The 13006-nt window shown below is 51.2% G+C and overlaps 1 protein-coding gene across 9 annotated transcripts in view; it reads left to right on the forward strand.

Moving 5' to 3' along the window:
• Positions 1–13006, forward strand: part of LOC121462496 (DAB2 interacting protein) — a 172908-nt gene that overhangs the window by 76828 nt on the left and 83074 nt on the right. For 7 of the 9 annotated variants that reach the window (XM_041674093.1, XM_041674091.1, XM_041674096.1 and 4 more), the window contains exon 2: positions 8125–8228. In XM_041674093.1, the coding sequence (XP_041530027.1) occupies positions 8125–8228 (104 nt within the window). Of the gene's footprint in view, positions 1–8124; positions 8362–8540; positions 8597–13006 lie in introns of those variants that run through there. The other 2 variants (XM_041674098.1, XM_041674099.1) reach the window with 2 other exon arrangements.

Raw genomic sequence — 13006 nt, forward strand, 5'->3', positions numbered from 1 at the left:
CTCACTGCCTCACCTCTGCCCTACTGAAGCTTCCCACTTGCCTTCTCCCACTTGTCTGTCTCCTTTTGCGCTGGGCATAGGGACATATGTCTGTAATCCCAGCACCCGAAATACCGAAGTAGCGGTCAGCCTGAGCTACATAGCAAGATCCTGTTCAATAAGAAAAGAAATTAAATAAATAAAAGTTAGAGTCTCTGTTATCACAGTGCGCTCACCCCGTGGTCTTCCTTCCCACCCAAAGCCCTTAATTGTATCTGGAGTCCGTTTTGCCACATGAAGAAACACTTTCACAGGCTGCAGGGGTCAAGCTGTGACTTTTGGGAGCCAAAGGTTTGGAACCTCCAAGTAACACCTGGCTGTAGATGGAAGGTCAAAGGCTCAATGGGGAAGAATGTGTAGTCTGAGGCAGGAGGCTGCCAGCTTGTGGCATTTTCAGCAGAGAGCAGTATGCTAGATCTCATATGCATCCACAAAAGCACACACCACCTACCACACGTCACAGACACCGTGCATACACACTGCATATACACACCACATATGCACACACCATGCATATGCATACCACACATACAGAGGCACCCACGGCTATAACTGTCTCAGAAGTTCCGAGTTTGCACCCAGGCTCCCTGCCCAGTCTTGCCATGGCTTCAGTATGTCTCGCACTCACTGGAGGGCTGTGTCCTTTGGAGCTTGCAATGCTCTTCTCCGCTGTCTGGTCACCTAAGCTGCTGTCAATCTTGATATGCTATTTCGGTTTTTATTTTATTTTTTCCTCTTCATTTCTCTTCAGACATAGGCAGAGGGAACTAGTTGTATTGCGCTGCCCCGTCCCCTGTGTGTGCTTTAGTTTTACCATTACTGTCTGGAGAGCGTCATTCTCTCTCACTGTAGTTCTCCGAAGAGAAGCTCCATGGCTGTTCCTCGGTGTCACTGTGTGCACATGTGCCCGGGAAGGAGAATGTGTCTGCTTTAGTCATGCACACAGCAAATGCATTTTAGCCTGAAGGGTCCACTGCAGGCCTTAACTTCTGTTTTGAAATGATTACAGGTTTGCAGGAAATTGTTCAAACAGTACAGACGAGCCTAGGGCGAACTACGTCCCCTGTCTGTTTGCATAGCAGTGCTCTGCGCAAGGGACCTCCAGCTACGGTCTAGAAACCAAGCTGCAGTTCTGACTGTAGCTTGAGGGGGCGATGTAGGTGATGAGGCACAGCTGGACCTTCCTCCAGGCCTGAGATGGCCTGAGGGAGGGCCAGGGAGGAGGGGCTAGTGGCTGATTGGCTGTTGTCACAAAGTGAAGGAAGGCAGGGCTTGGAGTGATTTTTTTTTCCTTTTTGGCTATTTGAAAGGGCTCCTGAGTGTGTAGCTCAGCTAGTCCTGAGCTCGAGCTCCTGTCTTAACTCCACCCTCGTGACCTGGTTCTGGTCTCTTGGGAGAGGCAGTTCATAAACTGTGGATCCATCATTAATGAAATAATGGCATTGAGGGGAGGGCAGATTTTTGTTTGTTTGTTTGTTTTGTTTTTGCTGAGAGGAGGCTGGGTGTTTTGTGGGCAGCTGTGACCTTGTCTTTGTGAACTGCTTAGACAGGAAACAGCCTTGTATGGTTTCGCTTTATTGCTGTCCCAGGGTCATCCTGACTAAGATTATTCAGGAGAGTAGCGTGGTGATCCTCCTGCCTCTACACCCCAAGTGCTGGGATTACAGGTGTGAGCCTTCACGCCCGGTTCATGGGGTGCTGGGGTTGAACCAAGGGCAAATGGTCTACCAATCGAGCTCCATCCTCAGCCCTTGCTTGGTCACTGAGTGGTGTCAGTGCTGCGGAAGTTGTTGTTTCTGGCTTTCATCAGGAGCAGAGTGTCCTTGAGATCCGCCTTCACCCCTGGATCTTTTGTGCTTTGTTTTTCACAGCTTACTAGTATTCTACAGTAGCACAGTTCCTCTCCCAGTTTCAGTTTGCCCCTGGCTCCCTCCTTCCCTTCTTGCCCTTAGGTGAAATCCTGGGCCTCTCCTGCTGGGATGAGCCACAGTATCCGGCTAGCCCTGATATTCTATTTCTGCTGCTGCTGCCCATATTAAATCTATCAGTGTGCACAGCACAGGTGCTGTCTTACAGTTCAGAGGATGCCATTCCAGCACTGACCTTACCAGACCCAGTAAAAATGAAGGATCCCTGTACTCGAGACGTGGAGGCGCAGGGAGCAGGGTTTTGAGGCCAACCTAGACTACACAGCAAGGTCTGTCTCAAAAACAAAACCAGAAGAGACAAAAAGAAATCCCATGTCATCGGTCACTGTTTGCAGAATGTCGTTCCCTGCTGTGGCTGCAGCACTAAGGCTCCTGCCGTTTGCTGTCTGTCAGCTGGAGTCCACTCTAGTCTCGAGATGGAGCCACCGTGCTCCTCTGCAGCAAAGCCGGCCGTGGAGGATGGAGTTCTGAAACATCTGTCTCTTCCTCCTGCCGTAGCTCCAACCTCGACCTCCCACAGTTCAGGGCTCCTGAGGTGGGACTGTCCCCCAGGGTAGCCTTCTACCTCCCCATCGTTATTCTCAAGCACACATCTCCCTGTCCCGTCAGCGTGGCTTGTCCGCAGGCTCCAGGCATTGGGGTGCAGGTTTCTTTGGGGGCCATCCTTTTATGCGTTGTAGTTTGTGTAAGCGCTCTCCTATTGAAGGGTCTTAGTTGTGTTTAGTTGGGGCTGTTGTAGGGCTGTCATGAACTGTTTTACAAAAGCGTTCATAAGAGGGTCATAGTCTGTCTCCTTTAGCAACTGTTCTTCTCACCCAGCATTCCTTCGCTGTTTTATTTGTGTTGATCTGTATAAAGGTAGATTGTGCCACAGGCCTTTCTGCTCCTTGTGGCACCCTCCTGAGCTGTGTAGTCTTCCACTGGGTGGCTGTTTCAAGACACACTCATTCCTATCCTGCTGGGCTGCATGCAGGGCGGCAGACATCTCTGCAGCCACCATATACATGGGACGAGCCTACCACATGGGACGACCACACAGCTAGCGTGGTCTGGACTGAACCCGTGAAAGGGACAGGTCTGTCCATCTGGCCGTCTGTCTGTCTGTGTGCACACGCCTGTGAATTGTCTGTTGTCTGATCACTCTCCAAGCCTTTTCCTGACACCAGCAGAGGTAAATGAGTAGCACCCTATCTCTGCAGTGAGTCAGTGCTCATTTTAATTTCAGGGCTAGTTTCTTAGTAATTTTTAAAATTATTTTCTTCTCATATTTGGACTGGGTCAGAGTGTATCTGAAAAGTGTGATATGGTGACTGGTAGTTCTGACTGATGTTTTCCTCACTGCGAGGACCCCCATCCGCTTCCCCAGCACCCAGCCTTTCTGCTCCTCTGCTGACCCTGTGTCTCCCAAAATCCATGTTCATAGTTGCCACCTCACCTGCCTCCAACCATTAAGATCTGGGCAGTGCAACCCGACTGCTGAGATTACAGGATGTTCCTCCAGCCACTATGTTTCCATGGGAACTAGTAACAGTCATCCTTCATGATTAGGTGGTATCCATGGCAACCAAGCCAGCAGCATTTGAATGAAACCGATTTTATTTTATTTATTTTTTGCAAACACTTGAAGGTTAAGATGCCTGACTCTGGCAATGGCTTCCGAGAGTAGATGGTAGCCTGGTCTCGCCGCTTAAATGGGAATTTTCTCAGTGGAAAAGGAATTGAGGGCCAGCTGTTTCTAAGGCCCAGTTCTGTAGACTGGGAAGTCGTGTAGAGGTCAGATCAAGTCTGAGATGAAGAAGGACTTCTGGCTATCCTCTGGGCAGGTCTGAGGAGACTTCAGGGTGGCTGGCTCTCCCTTCCCACGAACGTTCTTAGAGAACGTTCTTAGTGCTGTGTGTTCTTAGTGGACGCACTTGACCTCTCTGGAATTCTGCTTCCACCAGCTCCTGTTTCCCAAGCCTGGGAAAAAGCTGTGTTGCTGTGTTTAAGGCCAGAAGCAGAGGTCCTGGAGCTTAATGCTCTGAGCTGAGATCCCCAGAGGCAGAGGCACTGTTCCGTCTGGGGGGGGCGGGGGACGGTGGGAATGTCAGCTCCATGCTTATTTCTGGTATAAAATAAGAGTTATTTGGGGGGCACACAGGGAGAGGGTGCTCTACTTTTACTCTCAACACATGGACTAATGTTTAATTCAGAGCCCAGAGATGGAAAAGCATTGGGTTGGAGTCACACAACACAGAAAGGTTGAATGGAGACTCCCCCCCCCCTTTCCTGGCTCCTCTGCCTTCCTCAAGGTCCCAAGTAAGTTCTTTTGGGGGTCATTGTTCGGGGGACTCGGAGTCACCTTTGTGTCTTGGAGTCTCTGTTTCCCCATCTGGAAATGGCACACACCGTGGCTCTCCAAGTTGTCACATGGGATTGGATCTGAAAGTGCCCAGAGCACATGTTCTCAGCGGGGGTGGTATGGTAAGCAGTGTTATACACAGTCTAGAAAAACTGGTCCCCTTTTTCATTATAAAGCCCAGGACATGTGCAGTACCTAAAAAGATTCTACCTTTGCTATTGCAATTTTATGTGTGGGTGGGGGGGAGGGGGAGCTTGAGAAGGTTGCTGAGGGGCAGTGCTCACCACCAGAGGCTGAGAGGTGCTGGTCAGGGCCACAACCAGGGAGGCTCCTTATCTTCTGTGTGCTCAGCCCAGTGGCTGGAGAGCTGTGGCCGTGGAGGCCCATGTCTGCTGTGTTCTTAGCCCAGTGGCTGACTGGTGTCAGGCTCCCTAGGGAAACCACTTGGGATAAAATGGGAGGTTGGGCCAAGCAGCCCCTCCACCCTGACCAAAGGTCAGAGAATTCAGACAACACTTCTCCTTTTGTAATAGGAGGTTTTACATAGGGAGTGCCTGCCTGCAGGATACTTGATCTAGGGTATTTTTACTGCCCCAAACATCAAATACCTTTACTCAGGACATCTCCTTGATGTCTCAAGGACTGAAACAAGTAACTGTTCTGGTTGTCCTTTGTATCAAGTTAAAGCAGTCTTTGCCTCCTTCCCCTCTTTTGTATTAGGGTATAATAAAAAACAAAAAGAGGCAGATTTCTGTGAATTCAAGGCCAGCCTGGTCTACAGAGTGAGTTTCAGAACAGGTTCTAAAAATGTTAAAAAAAAAAAAAAAGTATGGAAAAATAAACATGGGTGAACTCAGAACTCAGAATTCAGTAGTCACTAAGTTGCTCTCCTGTTACTCTCCTGTGTCTCTGTGTTTCTTTCTTATCTCTGTTTCTCTTACTTAACTTTTCTAATTCTCATGCCCCTACCCTGGAACATACTAGGATCGCAGCAGAAGTCACCCCAAAAACGTGACTCTGGACACTTTGGGGAATACCTTTTCAGTCAGGAGAGAAGGAGGTAGGAAGTGTGGATAGGGTGTTCTAGACTGCACTGCCTTTGATGGACCTGCTCCTGTGCCCTCTGTCCTGCGTCTGCACACATCCCCACTTGCCATGCCCCTGGGGCATGCTTGTGGGAGGATCTGTGTAAATGTGAATGTGTGCGCACATTTGCCAGGGTGGTCTCTGATCCCCTGTTTCTGTGTGTCCCCGTGTGCCAGGGAGACCTTCACGCTTTCCTTTTCTTCCTTGTGAGTCAACAGAGTTTTTCCTAAGTGCCACACACATCAGGCTCTGCGTGGGTGCAGGAGACGTAGCGATACAGTGTGGGCACTGGGAGTTGTCTCTCTCTCTCTCTCTCTCTCTCTCTCTCTCTCTCTCTCTCTCTGTCTCTGTCACACACACACACACATACACACACATACACACACACAGAGAGAGAGAGAGAGAGAGAGAGAGAGAGAGAGAGAGAGAGAGAGAGAGAGCAGTGACCTTCTCAGCAAGGGACAGATTCAGCCATTGCCAGAGGAGTCAACATGACAGGCAGAGGTGTCACCAAGGACCTCCTTCAGACTGTTGGATAGTTGGCTAGTGGATGAACCTGGAGGAGTCTGTGGTGGGCCACACCAGCGCAGGCAAACAGGCAGCAACTATATTCTCTATATTCTGAGGGAATGGGTGAGAAGCAGTTGGATTGAGCTGATGCAGGCCTCAAATAGGCATGTGCAGGCCTGGCTGAGGTGTGTCTTGTCCTTCACCACTCCCAGATGTCACCATTTACCAACCTGAATATTTCAGTTTAGAAATAAGTCATAGCCTCATTGCCCCACCACCCCTGTCTCCTCAGCTGTCCCCGCTGGAGCTGTGTAGCCTCTGCCTTCTCAACTCTGTTACTGCCCGATCCTGCAGGCCTCCCAACCTTAAAACTTCAGGAAAGGAAAGCCCAAGTTGGAGGACAGAGGTCACAGATGATCTTGGTTGAAGGGACTGTGGAGGCCAGCCATCTAGTCTCCCATTTAATATGCCATTCTAGGGAAAGGTTCAGTGATCTGTCGGCTGACCATCCTCTTGCGACAGGGAGCTTGCTCAGTACGCACAAGGTAGTAGCATTGAGTACAGACTTAGGAGCATTTAAAAAACAACTGTGGCCTGGTGGTGGTGGCACACACCTTTATCCTAGCACTAGGAAGGCAGAGGCAGGTGGATCTCTGTGAGTTCGAGGCCAGCCAGGTTTGTAGAGCTAGTTCCAGATCAACCAGAGCTGTTATAGAGAAACCCTGTCTCCAGAAATTAAAAATGAATAACCAACACTACAACTGGAGGGGCTGGAGAGATGGCTCAGTGATTAAGAGCACTTGCTGCTCTTGCAGAGGTCCCTGGTTTGGTTCCCAGCACTCATAACTGACTGCCTTTAACTTCTTGGGATCCATTGTCTTTCCTGGCCTCCATGGGTACCAGGCATACATGTGGTGCACACACATAAAGTGTAGGCAAAACACCCATACACATGACAACAGTAAACCATTTAAAAAACTGTAGGAGCTCGACACTCGGGAAATGGAGCTCTACACTCGGGAAATGGAGGTAGACAGCTGAGGAGTTAAAAGTCATCCTTGAATTTGGTGGCAAATTCAAGGCCACCCAGGGCTACATGAAACCTTGTCTCAAAATAAAATGCAATTGTAGTAAATGCGTGCAATTTGCCATTCTCTCTCTTCCATCCTGGCTTTTGGAGCCCAGGGCTCACACTGAACTTGGAGCTCGCTCACGGCTACACTGTCTGGCCAGCAAGCTCCCGGGATCGCTCTTTGTCTCCCCAGCACCGGATTGCAGCCCCTGACTTACCTGTGGACACTGGGGCTCTGAACTCAGGTCCTCAAGCATGTGCATGAAGCACTTGACCAAACTGAGCAATCTTCCCGGCTTCATTTTAACCATTTGTAAGTGTACAAATGTGCAGTTGTACAACTCTCCATTTGTGAAACCTTTTCATCTTCCTACACAGAAACCCTATACCAGTAAGTTATAACCCTCACCCCTTCCCAACAGTCCTGGGTAACCTTTGACCTACTTTGTGGCTATAAATTTGTCTGTTGTAGGTATCTCCCACTGTTGGTGTTTCTGGGTCCTAGTGGCTCCTTCCGGGGAGGGGATGAGAAGGCGTGGAATCAGTGGTGCAGACTCGGGGGTCAGGTTGGGGGCAAACAGCAGACTCGTTTATTCAGCAATGGGGAGAGCCTTATACACCCTCCTCCCAGCACCCAGGTTGTTTCTCTCTGTTGACATTGCGTGGTCACCCTTCATTGGCTAGGCGCCATCAGGACCTCTGACAGCGTTTGTTGCTAGGCCCTCAGGTTAGCTCATCTCTCCACCTTTAGGCCTTACCTCCCTACATTTTGGTTTCTGGTTTCTGTCACTTGGCAGATGTTTTTAGGGTTCAGTCACATCATGTAAACTGTGTTTCACGGTGTCCATTCCATCATCTGTGGATGGGCAGATGTATTGTATTTGTCACATGCCTGTTGTGAATATCGCTGGTGTCAAAATTTCATACAAGTATTGAAGTCTGTGTTCTGATCCTTTTGGGTGTACTCGTAGGAGTGTAGCTACTTGCCTGGTGTGTAGTCGTCCTGTCTTTAGTGGGGAGGGCACACCACTACACCTTTTCTTAGTGGCCACTGTCTGTCTTTTGTGTAGTGTTAGGACGTGGAGGTTAGCAGAAGCCTCAGCATCTCAGAGCTTTTGAATTTTAAACTGTTCTTCCTTCTTCCACAGAATCACCCCAAGAAAGGCCGGGCTCCCGGCGCAGCCTTCCCGGCAGCCTGTCAGAGAAAAGCACCAGCATGGAGCCCTCGGCTGCAACCCCGTTCCGGGTCACGGTAACTATCTCTGCGTCACCACAGCCACTGCCACCACCATCACCACCTCGCCCTGCAGGGCTACTCTGCGACCCCGCATCCCCCTTCCTGGAGCCTCATGGACCGGGAGAGCATCCAGCCTCTCTTGCTCTAGGTATCCAATCCCCTGGCGGCTCCCTGTTCTCTGGGGCCACATGGGGTTCCGTTCTTTGAGGGAGGGGGCAGGAGGAGGACAGCCTAGGAGGCCACCAGGGCTGGCAGAACAGGCTGGACTGGATTAGAGCCCTTAACACGTGCACACTGCCCTCTGCCCTTAAGATGCACATCTGTGTTTGGTGTCTTTCATGGAGCAGTCCAGGGCATGTCATAATCTGAGTCTGTCTTGACAGGTAAGAAAAGAATTCTGTATTCTTCAACTGATAATGCCTTAAAATTGACCCAAATGCAGCATGTGTTCCGTTAGCTGTTCAGTTTAGATAGGCGACATTTTCTTTTCTTTTTCGCCAACCTAAATGAGGGCTAGAGAGATGAGAGGGCTCAGTCAATAAAATGCTTCCCTTGAAGACCTAAGAACCTAAGTCCAATCCCTAGAGCCCATGTTTTAAAAAGAAAAAATGTTCCAGGTGCTGTGTAATCACAAGAACGTGTAATCACAGAGATGGGAGGCGGGTACAGGCAGGTCCCAGGGACTCGCTGGCTGGACAGCCTAGCCTACTTAGTGACTGTTTCAAAAAAAAAGTGTATGTTACTCTGAAGAATTTTTCTGTGGCCTGTACACAAGTGCACACTCTTTTGTACATGCCCCAGCATGCACACACATGGATGCATGGGTTTTCACACATATGTACACATCACAAACAGTAAATGACTTCACAGAAATGGACCTCCGTGATGTTCAGTGTCTCTCACTCCTATGTATTCTGTCTCTCTCTCACTTTCTTTTTCCTTCTGAGCTAGAGTCTTACTCTGTAGCCTTGGCTGGTCTGGAACTTGCTCTATAGATCAGGCTGGCCACAGACTCAGAGATCTACCTACCTCTGCCTTCCAAGAGCTGGGATTAAAGCTGAGCGCCACTGTGCCCGGCTCCATGTATTCTTAGTCTCTGCACTCAAACACACATTTGCACAGACCCGCTTCCACAGCGGGCATGACTGTGCTTGCTCTCTACTGTGCTGTGTCAGGCACCTGGCACACTGTTTTCCCCAGTGACCTCCAGTCTGGGTCAGAGATGGAGGTGTGAGCCTTTGATATCCATTCATCCGTCCGTCCGTCCGTCCATCCGTCATTCATTCAGCAAGTTTTCCCGTGTACTCGCTCTGTGCCAGACACCATTCTAGAGACAGGCCGAGTGGTAAGATTGTCAAAGCCAATGCGTGGTGGGTGAGTCTTGGACTTACTGGTTTGTATTCTTGCCAAGAGCTGCTGTGTCTCGGGCTCCAGGGGAGCTGATATGACCGTTCTAGAGGGTGGGAGAGTTGTCTTAGGCCCAGAAAGGCCTGTGGAAATTGGCTAGGTGGTGATGGTGGTGGTGGCGGCGGCAGTGGTGGTGGCAGTGGCGGTGGGAGGGCTTACGGTAGGGGTGACTGTGGCAAAGGTGTGGGCTTACACTCCACTGCTGCTGCTCTGCTTGGCGATCGGGGTTAGATCACTGGGTAGGAGGTGAGGCTGGCCATGTGGCACCTTGGGTACCAGGCTGAAGGGACAGAGCCTTCCCAGGGCTGCTCACCTTCCTGCTTGTGTGAATGCTATGAAATTAGGTTCTGGGGTCCTCTCAGGATTGCAGGACCTGGGTATGCACCTTTGAATGTACTTCCCTAAGAGGTAGTCAGGGTCAGGGCTGAGGGTCAGCCTCTGGCCGGGAAGAAAAGTCCCTGTTGAGGGACTGTTTACACCCCTAGATAAACAAATGGTTTCTGGGGGCTCCACTGGAGCAAGAACTAGATGCACCCGTCCATATGAGAACTACCATGGGCAAGCTGAACTTTTCAGGACCTTGGAACAATGATTGATATCGCCATGGTCCTGCCCCTGATGGCGTATCTACTGTGTGGCTGGCACTATTATATTGTGTGCCAGGCACTGTGCCCGCTGTCCTACACCCCTGACCCGCAGTCCTTCAGGCAGCGCTGATATTGTTCTCCCATTACAGAGGAGGGAACTGAGGCTCAGTGGGGTAGGTAAGTCATTCCCTCAAGCTCAGGCCGATGAGTGAGACCCAGGTGTCTTGTGCCCCAGGACTAGGCACAGGAGTGTCATGGGCATTCCGTGGCCAGTCAGTTCCTCTGTTTGTGGCTTCAGTGTACGCACCATCGTGCTCGACACTGCTGTGATCCATGGCTTGGTAATTGTTTGCTGGGATTGGCATTTTTCCTGTTGTGTCTTCACTGTTTCCGGGGCAGACGCCACCTGAGGATGGAAGTCAGCGCCAGCTCCAGTACTCAGAACCCACTCAGGCTGCTGGACTCGGGTGGGGTTTGCACAGTGCAGGGGCATGCTCATGAGCCGTTCGTCCATCCACCTCCTGAGGAACCCAGGGGTCAAAGTCATTGTCTCTGTGTCATAGAGCCCCTGACAGGCAAGCACTGGTAGGGCTGTTGGCCATGCCACTTTCTTGTCCTTAGGCATTTTGGTCCTTTGTTTATGTGGCCTTTGAGGACAGGGATGTGAGTGGAGACTCTTGGCCTGGGTGCCTGCAGGTGCTTGGGTATATAGATCTGGGTTCAAATCCTAGCACTGAGTTGTGACGTGACCTGGTTAGCCACACAGACTTTCAGAACCTCTGCCAGTAACCTGCCCTGTGGCAGGTACTTAACTGATGAGATGCGCTGGGACCAATCATATTCATCCGTTAGATCCACGGTCCCAATTGCAGTTCCCTTTCTGGAGATTAGTGGAGGGCTTGGGAGAGCTGGGCTAGAGGACAGAAGGTGTGATATTTGAGGTCCTGCGGGGAGGACCTCCTCACCCCCATTCCCGAGCACTTATTCTTTCCCAAGTTTGCACCTGCCGTCTGCTGCTTGCTGCTGCTCCCTGTAGACCCTGAGGGAGCCTGAGGAACATGACTTTGCCTGGGGGAGGCAGGGGAGATACCACAGGCTGTAATGAATCTGCCACTGTTGCTGCCATTGCAAGCCCCGGTGACGGGATGTCACCATCTCTCACAGAAGGTGCCCCGTGGGAGAGAACTGGATCCGACAGAGGTCCCACCCAGCTGAAAGTGTTTCTGAGCTTGGGTTGTTTGCTCCTTCCCAGGGCTCCCAGGCCTTCTGTGAGAGGTTGTCCCCGTTTCATAGGGCACAGGTGGCCCAGTGCTAGCCCCACCGCAGCCTCTTAGACGGGATGACTTGGGAGAGCCTGTTTTTTCTTGCTATGAAATAAAGTTGATGGCTCTTGTGGTCCGGATTCTGATGTGGCTTTAAGGCCTGGTACCAGCTTTGAGATACGGAAGAGTTGGAGATCCTTCCAACTCAAGCGCACCTTCCACCATCAGGAGGCAGTGAGCATGGGGCTGTGTGTGTCCCAGCGCTGCGGGGTAAAGAGCCAATGTGGGAGGGGCTGAGGGTAGGTGACCACAGTGCCTCCTGTTTCTCTGTGTTTCATACCCAGGGCTGTCTTCTCTGACCCAGGTTATTGGGAAGTGGGAGACAATGAGAGGAAAGAACATGCAGGATGTGGGGCCCTGGATCAGCAGGCGTGTTGGCCAACCCCTCCTGGGCCACAGTCCCCTCATGTGTTCCCAGGAATCAGGTTGTTGGGAGACCGGGAGGTGCTGACAGCCATGGTTCCCTGGAAGGCCCCTTAGCCTTTGCCATCCCTAGGTGTGGGCTGAGTCCTTCCTCCTTCCTCCATCCCCTGGGCTGTTGACCTTGAGGAGTCGCAGGACTGGAGTGTGAGGTCACAGAGGCTGTGGGAAACTTGACAGCCAGTTGATCCCTCCTTGGGAAGCTGAGAGTAGAGATGCTTGAAGGTTTGGCTGAAATTAGGTCTCAGGGTTGTGAAATGGAGAAGAAGTGTCAGAGGGGAGGCTCAGGGGGCTGCAGAAGCTGCGGATGAACTCTGGAAGCAGGCCTTTGGCTCTTTGCCGTGGTTCACTTCTACCAGTGCGGGGTTGTTCATAACCTCCGTGTTTCTGATGCAGTGACAGGTACACCAGGCGAGCTGTGGGAGCCCAGGTTCTCTGGCTGAGGGAGGCAGGGAAATTCTTACAGTGGGGACTTTTAAAACTGGGCTTTCCGAGACATGTAGTTTTTCAAGAAAAGAGATAATAGTTTGTTTAGAGGAAGATCTAACCAAACAAAACAAACACAGTGGTCCTGACAGGAGGGGCTCTAGTGGGCGCGCTGAAGCCTTTGCCCTTTCTCCTGTAGAGTCAGGAGCTACAGGGGGGCAATGGCTAAGGTTGGACGCCTCTGGGTACCCAGAGGGTTTCAGTTGCTCAGTCCTCATCCCATTCCTGTGTGCCTTCCCCATGCGTGAACCATCTTTCTCCCAAAAACAGGCATGCAGAGGGTGGATGACCTGGCTGGCGAGTGCCGTTCTTGCCAGTGTGCTTTCTGCAGGAGGCTCTTTCCCAGAGACAGAATGTTCAGGTGGGATTCCATCAGAGCGCCAGATGCAGGAGCTGTTCAGGATGGGCCCGGGCTGAGGGATGGTAAAGACCTCCTGTCTGAATAAGCAGGGAGCCCTGGCACATGAGGTGGACAAGACTGTCCGGATTCGTGCTCAGGCTGAGAGCCGGGAGTTTCATCAGTAGACAGAGACCTGGGCAGATGGGGGATTCAGGATGGGTCGGGGGCAAG

The sequence above is a fragment of the Microtus oregoni genome, unplaced genomic scaffold, assembly GCF_018167655.1.
Source record: "Microtus oregoni isolate MIOR12 unplaced genomic scaffold, Mior012 000025F_ref0000491, whole genome shotgun sequence".
Taxonomy (NCBI): Eukaryota; Metazoa; Chordata; class Mammalia; order Rodentia; family Cricetidae; genus Microtus; species Microtus oregoni.